The 8,130-nt window shown below is 57.7% G+C and overlaps 1 protein-coding gene across 1 annotated transcript in view; it reads left to right on the top strand.

The window, feature by feature from the left end:
* Positions 1 to 243: 243 nt before the first annotated feature.
* WDR18 (WD repeat domain 18) overlaps positions 244 to 8,130 on the top strand; it is a gene marked incomplete at its 5' end in the record, with an annotated part of 10,296 nt that continues 2,409 nt past the window's right edge. Inside the window, 6 exons of the mRNA XM_009889047.1 lie at positions 244 to 354; positions 2,618 to 2,751; positions 3,761 to 3,902; positions 4,513 to 4,656; positions 4,862 to 4,926; positions 5,045 to 5,169. Of these exons, the coding sequence (XP_009887349.1) occupies positions 244 to 354; positions 2,618 to 2,751; positions 3,761 to 3,902; positions 4,513 to 4,656; positions 4,862 to 4,926; positions 5,045 to 5,169 (721 nt within the window). The remainder of the gene's footprint in view (positions 355 to 2,617; positions 2,752 to 3,760; positions 3,903 to 4,512; positions 4,657 to 4,861; positions 4,927 to 5,044; positions 5,170 to 8,130) is intronic.

Raw genomic sequence — 8,130 nt, 5'->3', positions numbered from 1 at the left:
TGATTTGCACACATGGGCAGTGCTCCTCCACCATCTTCCTTTTCAGCATTGAATCTCCAAACCGCGGCAGTGCTGATGTGGGTTGAGGACACAGCTCAACCGTGGGCAGATGCAGCATGTGGGATGCTGCCTGAGCTGCCTCTTCTCCCGTGGGCCAGTCTCAGCTGAACCAGGGTCTTCTTTCTCTCTCCCTCCTGTACTCCAGCCCGTACCGAAGGCTCACTGTGTTCTTTCTGCCCCCAGGACCAGCTCCAGCAGAAGATCATATGCCCTGGGCCAGTGACCTGCCTGACGGCTTCTCCCAACGGGCTCTACATCTTGGCTGGGGTTGCTGAGAGCATCTACCTGTGGGAGGTAAGGGGGCCGCGGGCTGGCACAGGGGATGGGGCTGTAGAGATTTGCATCCTGTACGGTTAGCGAGTGCCCCTGTTTCGTCAGGTGTCAGTAAATCTACATTATCTGGGCTCCACAGTGGGGCGAAAGCTTTGCTGGGTCGTGTACGTTACAGCTGTCCTGGTGCAGTCTGGGCTCCTGTTGTGGGTTACCCCAGCCGGCAACTAAGCACCAGGCAGCCTCTCACTCACTCCCCCAGGGTGGGGTGTGGGAGAGAATCAGAAGAGTAAAAGTGAGAGAACTCGTGGGTTGGGATAGAGACGGTTGAATATGTAGAGCAAAAGCCGCGCGCACGCCAGCACAGCAAAACGGGGAATTCATTCCCTGCTCCCCACGGGCGGGCGGGTGTCCAGCCATCCCCAGGAAAGCCGGGCTCCATCACGCGTAGCAGTGACTTGGGAAGACAAACACCATCACTCCGAATGTCCCCCTCCTCCTTCGTCCCCAGCTTTATATCCTGAGTGTGGCGCCATGCGGTCTGTCCCCCCAGCCCATCGCTGGTGGTGGGGGGTGAGGAGCAGAAAAGGCCTTGACGCTGTGTCGGCACTGTGTCAGTAACTAAAACATCCCTGTGTTATCAGCGCTGTTCCCAGCACAAATCCAAAACACAGCCCCGCACCAGTGACTGTGAAGGAAACTAACCCTACCCCGGCCCAAACCGGCACATCTCCATTTTCCCCTGAGGGCTGAGGCCGCTGCTTGGCAGCTTCCGTGGGTGTGCAGATCGTGGGGCAGCTCGTCCAAGCAGGGGGAAAAGAAATTGTGGTGGGAGGTGCTGGGTGAGGCTTAGGTCTGTTCTTTCCTTCTCTTTCCAAGGTGCCTCAGGGGTCGGGTGTTGCTCCCTCAAAGCAGAAACACAGGACCTAATTTTCTTTTAGCATTTCTTCCAGGTTTTAGCCTAATATTTGTGTGTGACTTGTGATCTGGATGTTTGCAGAGACTGCTGTGCTCTGGTCATCATCCTTCTATTTTTAATTAGTGGGGTGTTTACGTGGGGATTACAGTACATTCTAAGCACTTCACCAAGCAAATAAAAGAACAAGCTTGTTCTGAGCCCCGGGATTAAACACCGAGATGTCTAACCTGGAAAGCTCTCAGTCCTGGGGGATGTTTCTGAGCCTTGTTATGTGGGCGGCTCTATCTTAATTCATCAGGTTTTTCTTTCAAAAATATGCTCGTGGCAACGTTGGGGAAAAAAGCCCTCACAAGGGATGCTGGGCTGAGACTGCAGCGAGTGGGAATTACTCACTCGTGATGCTCTGAGCTGGTCCCATCTCTGCTTCATCTGCAGAACGTGGCCCTCCCTGCCTGCCCCCAGCCAGCCTGGCCGTGCAAACGCTTCCGAGCGTCTGCCTGGGGTGGGTGACGGCACTGTCCTGCTGGCAGAGGGAACAGACACCTTGGAGATGCTGCGTGGAAACCATCGTAGAGCTGGAAACGGGCCCAGGAGCCCTAGTTTTGTGCTTTCTCTGTGAAACCACTTGTTCTCCATTGAATTGCAGTCTGGTCTTATTTTTAGGTGTAATTCAGACAACGAGAGGGAGTCGATTCTGTTCTTTTGTGCGGGGTTCCCTCGCTGCCTCGTTAGTTCCCTCCCCATCTGCAGCGTTGCCTTTTAACAAGAAAAGCTCTGGGTTTAGGGAACTCCTTGTCCACCCAAAAGCCTCTGTTGGCCTGAGACCATTCAGCCATGCTGAAGTGCAGCAACCCCTGGGGTGGCACTCAGCCTCCTGCGGCTTTCATAACCCCCACAACTGTCTCGTTAGATGTTGTGGGAGGTTGGAAGCAGCTGTCAGAGTAATATTAACAATAAATAGGAAACCTTTACTGCGTGCTTGTGTCTTGACCAGAGAAACGGCACTGGCATCGCTAGGTTCCAGAGTTAACGTGGGCAGGACCTCTTCAAACTGTCTTCTGCTGTATATACCTTCGGTCATAAGCATATGTGGTTGTACTGGTTGCACCTCAGTCACATCAGTTGCCATCAGCGAGGTGCCAGTGGGCTCATGTGGGTGACACAACCTTCCCTTTTCACTCTGCTCACCGCCCTGTTCTGCGGTGCAGGGACTCTCCACTCTGCTCGCGCCTGGCACCGCAACGCCCGGCTGGGGATGGAGCTGCAGGTGCTGCTGCACCCACAACCGTTGAGGGCAGGGCGCTACGTTGCTCTGGGGCATTGCGGTGCTCCTTTCTTAATATTTTCCTGCCCTTTCCCTTGCTCTAGGTCTCCAACGGGAACCTCCTAGCCATCCTCAACCGACACTACCAGGACCTCACATGCCTCTGCTTTACTGATGACAGCAGCCACTTTCTCTCGGGGGCGAAGGACTGTCTGGCCCTGGTGTGGAACCTTTACAGGTAACAGTGGCCCACGGGGAGGTCTCGACCCATTTGTACGGGGGACAGGGAGCATCTGGGCGAGGAATATTAGAACAAGAGATCAGCCACCACTTCCCGGAGGCGGAATCAGCTCTGCCTAAGCCCGCATGTCTCAGCTGTTTGTAAAGCCTGCTGGTGAGGATGGGTCTGTGCCCTCCTTAGGCGGCTGTTCCACTGCTGTCGTCCTCGCTGCCAGAGAGGTTTTTCCTAGTGTCTCATCCGAGTTTCCCAAGCTGAGGCATATGGCTCTGACTTCTTTTCCCTGCTTGACACAGAATGGATTGTGCCCTTTCCCTGCTAATGGCAGCTGAGGTCTCTGTCCCGTCTGGGATGGGGAGCTCAGCAGGGGCCCTCATCCTCAGTATCGCATGTGCTGTGGTTGCTGGTGGCTTCTGTGTCCTGCTTGGTCGTTGCCGCCAGGAGTGCCATCCCAGAGCTGTGCCGGTTTGGGCCAGGGCAGAGTTTCCTTCACAGTCACTGGTGCGGGGCTGTGTTTTGGATTTGTGCTGGGAACAGCGCTGATAACACAGGGATGTTTTAGTTACTGACACAGTGCCGACACAGCGTCAAGGCCTTTTCTGCTCCTCACCCCCCACCACCAGCGATGGGCTGGGGGGACAGACCGCATGGCGCCACGCTCAGGATATAAAGCTGGGGACGAAGGATGAGGGGGGACATTCGGAGTGATGGTGTTTGTCTTCCCAAGTCACTGCTACGCGTGATGGAGCCCGGCTTTCCTGGGGATGGCTGGACACCCGCCCGCCTGTGGGGAGCAGGGAATGAATTCCCCGTTTTGCTTTGCTGGCGTGCGCGCGGCTTTTGCTCTACATATTCAGCTGCCTTGATCCTGACCCACGAGTTCTCTCACTTTTCTGATTCTTTCCCCCACCCCACCCTGGGGGAGTGAATGAGCGGCTGCCTGGTGCTTAGTTGCCGGCCGGGGTTAAACCATGACACGTGCTAACCCGTCTCTCTGTTCTCCCTACAGCGTGCTGCAGGCAGAGCCCTCCCAGATCCCTGACCCTCGCCACGTGTGGTCCCGACACAGCCTCCCCATCACGGACTTGTGCTGTGGCTTTGGAGGGCCCTTGGCACGAGCTGCCACAGCCTCCCTTGACCAGACAGCGAAGGTAAGGCTCGGCTCCGTCCCACCGAACAAGAGTTCTGGAGGTGTGCAGGTGCCAGAGGGTTAAAGCAGTTTCTGCTGGGCTGCAGCAGAGCTGTGCGTGAGGGTTGCAGTAGCTGAATTTCTTGGCTGTCTCTGATGACTCAGAGCTGCCAGACCTACTAATGGGCTTTGCCTCTCCAAACACCAGCAGTTTCTCTGCACCTGCCCTCGCGCTGCGCCTCTGCGTACTTTGCAGTCCCTCTTCTCCTGGGGAACGTTGGGCTCGGATCCTCTGATTCCCCTCACGGATGTCCTTAGTCTCAAAGGGCGGGAGCAGAGCAGCCCGGAGCCCACAGCCTGCTCCTCCTGCTCTGCAGAGAGGGGTCTGCCCTGGGGGCAGCACAGGCACGCAAAGGGGTTAAGGCCCGTTTTGGAGCTGCCCGGGAACCTCGTCTCATGGTCGGGAAGAGGCCGCTCCTGGGTTCTGTCGTGGTTATACCTTGGCCTCGGTTTCCCCATCCGCAGGATGCTGCCTGCTTGCTGCTGGGCAGGTGCTGATAAGCAGCAGCGTGTTCTTCCAATCCTGTCGTTAACATTTAAGCCCCTAATTCTCCCGTACCCTCTTGCTCCAGCTCTGGGAAATCTCATCTGGGGAGCTCCTGCTTTCCGTCCTCTTCGACGTGGGGATCATGGCGGTGACTCTTGACCTCTCCGAGTATCACATGTTCTGCGGTGGCATGGACGGATCCATCTTCCAGGTTGACCTCTGTGCCTGGGTGAGTGCCTGGGGCTGCAGACCTGCGGAGTGCTGCTCTTGATGTGGCACCCTGAGCCTACGCGACTGGTGTGACCTGCCAGGGCACGGGCGGGACTGGGTTCCCCTGTATCTCCTCTGCCCCCTCCAGACACAGTGATGAACCTGCTGGCTTCAGTCTTCCTGAATTTAAACTACTCTCTCCCTTCCTTCCTGCATTTCTGCAGCCAGTCCAGAGAGACCGGACCTTCCAGACAGAGCGGGAGAACGGGAAGGTCTTCAAAGGGCACAGGTGAGGGACCAGACATACCTGCCAAACACTTCATCGCCCCCGTCTGCCCACCTCACTGGTTTCTGGCAGTCCTCGGGTCGTCCCGAGTTTAAACTTCCTCTTCTCTTCCCCATTCCAGGAACCAGGTGACGTGTCTGTCTGTCTCCACGGATGGCAGCCTGCTGCTTTCCGGCTCGCACGACGAAACAGTCCGGCTGTGGGACATCCAGAGCAAGCAGTGCCTGAAGACCATGAATCACAAAGGTAGGCATGCCCTTATCTCCAGGATCCTTTCCTCCTCAGCTGCCCATGGCCGCCGCTGTCTCACTTCTGCTGCTCTGACGCCGCCCTGGCCACTTCAGGCATTTCTCTTCTACTTGTTTCACACCTCCAGGAAGGACAGAGGCATTAGAGGGACGCCTTCGCTGTCTGGAGTGGTGTTTTGACCTTGCCCATGTCTGTTAACAACCTCCCTGTGCACTGTCAGGGAGTGAGTCATAGATTTCACCCTGTCGCTGAGGACATCCAGGATCTTCCTCCTTGTTTTCCAAATGAGGACATCCAGGATCTTCCTCCTTGTTTTCCAAAGGGAGCGGTTGCCCCACACGCACCCTAAGGCCTGGCGAGGCCGTGGGAGCGGGAGGATGTGTCTGGAGAAGAGACTGTCTCTGTGACCCCAGCAATGAGCACCCATGAGCTCATGAGGCCTGAAGTGAATTCGATATAAGCAGTCATCTGGGGTTTCAGTCTAATGGCTCCGACAAACCATGCAAACAAACCTTTACAGGCTCAGATTGGCAATTAGGTGCCTCAGAGCAGTGGACGATTTAGCCCTCCTGTTGCATTTGAGCTGTTGCTGACAGTGGGTTTCTCCTGTGATCTCCGGTCTCCTAACACCGCTCTCGCTGGTGGGGCTGGCAGCGCTGCTCTCCGGGCACTGCCTAAACCCTCCCAGAAGGTGACAGTGGTGAAAGTCAGACCCCGTTCCTCTGGGATGCTGCCTCTGAACAGAGGTGGGCGAGGTGCTGCCCCAGGGCAGTCGCTGAAAGCCAGGCTGCCTGCAGACGCTTTCCTTTTTTCCTCTTGCTGCCAAGGACCGTTTCTAATGGGGACCTACTGCAGCGCCCATCCAGCCTTGCTCCGCTAGCACTATAGGGGTGAAAGCAGACAAAATCTGAGCTGTGTGAGTCATCAGAGAGGGAGGGCAAGCTTTCGCTGCGAGCCAGGCATTAAAACCCTCCTTGAGGCAGCAGGGGAGTGCAGATGGACAGAAGCTCTTCCCATGAGGGGCAGGACCAGGCTGACCGCGCTGCTGGGTGCTGGGGCCATGAGTTGTGGGCGCTTCCTGCAGCCTCTGCTGGCTCTCCTCCTCCTGCGGGCAGGGATTTGGCTTCCCCGGGAGCCCTGGCAGCAGCACCACCCTGCTGCTGCTGTGTGCTTCATCTGAGCCCGGGAGCAGGGTGGGAGCTGTATTGTGGATCAGGAGCTGCCATCCAGGGAGAGCCGCGCCGTGGGGAGCACAAGGTGGAGGGTCCCCGCACAGAGCACAGGCTCCCCACAGCCTCCCTGCGTCGCGGGCTCTGCAGCTCTTCTCTCCCAGCGCTGCCCCTCTTGGGCAGCCCTGGCACCCCGTCTTAGTGGGGCAGCGAGTTCCCTGCAGCGCTGGTTTCCAGCAGGTCACCGTCTCCCCTTGGCCTTCATCGCCACCTCTCCGAGCAGTGGCGTGAGCCTCCCAGCAAGGTCTGTTCCCTGCGCACCCCTCCAGCGCGTTCCCTGAGCCTTTCCCTTCCCAAGGCAGAGCTGACACAGGCTTTTCTGCCGTGCCTGACGTGACAGCAACCTCCGGGCTGGTGTGCTCGGGAAAGCGAGGTCCCTCCGCTCGCAGAGCAGAGCGGGTCGCTGGGGGCGAGGCAGAAACCGCTGCCCTCCCCACATGATGGTGCTGTAAATAGATTCGAGGGGTTGGAGGGTGGCTCAGGGCTCGAGAGGAGCGTAGCTGTGGAAGCAGGACAGATGCAGGGGGATTTTCCAGCAAGGTTTGCTTGTCCTTGACAGGGGTGGGCAGAGCACGGGCAGGCAGACGGACTTTGAGAAATTGGGCTGCTGCTCTCGGGTAATGAGCTGTGACTGCTGGGCAAGGCACAGCTGCTCCTGGTTGCCCGGCGTGGCTAGCACCACACCGAAGGGAAGCAGGGGACCTCTGGGATGCGGGGGCCAGCACACCCATGTTCCTTGCCAGCACTGCCCAGGAGCCCCTCCAGGCCTCCGTTCCTGTCCTGTCACACAAGCTCCTGCAGACACCGTGTGGCACAGACTGTCCCCGGGGGCTCGTTCATGCAAGGCCACCCCGGGGATGCTCCGGTTGATCCATCCTGCTGGCAGCTGCCAGTGTTGGAAGCCGGATTATTTATTCTCCCCCAGTTGAGTCCAGTCCCTCTGCCCAGTCTGGCGGGGTGTCACCCACTGCCTGGTGCCCGAGCCATCGGGACGAGGTGGGCTTGGACGGGACCGGCACCTGCAGTGAGGCCCAAGAGCGGCTGGGGGGTCTGCGCCTGGATGGTGACCAGGTTTGGGGATCTAGTCTATGGGCTAGTTCGTGAGATTTTCTCTTCTTCGCCTTTCTTGTCCCTTCCTTTCAAATTGTTCCTCGAATTGCCGGTGAACCAGCAGCGGTAATGTCACTAATGGATACTTTCATACGTGAAGCAGCAAATGTCCTGTCTTCAGGGAGGGAGCAAGAGTAAAACAAATGGTTTGTTACAGCGAAGTGTTGGCAGAGAGCGGCTTCAGGGGCAGCCTGGGACAGCCAGCAGAGCAGCTTCTGGGCTGAGTATTCAGCAGAGCCTTTGGTTTGCCGGTGGGATCCCGCCTTGGTTCCTGGGAGGGTCAGGCTTCGGAGCAGGCTCTCATATCGCTGGAGGGGGAGATGATGGCGAGGGAGCCCTTATCCGCATCAGAGGTGATTTTGTCCATCTCCTCCGCAGAGACTGAAACCCTCAGGCAGCTCCGGGCTCCCTCCCTCATCCTTTGCCTTTCCCCACTGCCTTTGGGGGGACGCTGGGCGGGCGCTGCGGCAGCCTGCCTCCGCTCAGGTGCATCTGGATCCTTTTAACCTTTCCCTTTGCGCTGTCGAGTTTGGGCAGGGGAAGATGGATGGTCAGGGATTTATTAGCAGTGACTGAGCTGCTCTGCTCGCACACAAGGGCACTGGCTGCTGGAGGCGTT

This window comes from Charadrius vociferus, unplaced genomic scaffold (assembly GCF_000708025.1).
Source record: "Charadrius vociferus isolate BGI_N301 unplaced genomic scaffold, ASM70802v2 scaffold2447, whole genome shotgun sequence".
Classification (NCBI taxonomy): Eukaryota; Metazoa; Chordata; class Aves; order Charadriiformes; family Charadriidae; genus Charadrius; species Charadrius vociferus.
Note: the sequence above shows the minus strand (reverse complement) of the source record. Positions and strands in the feature narration are given on the sequence as shown.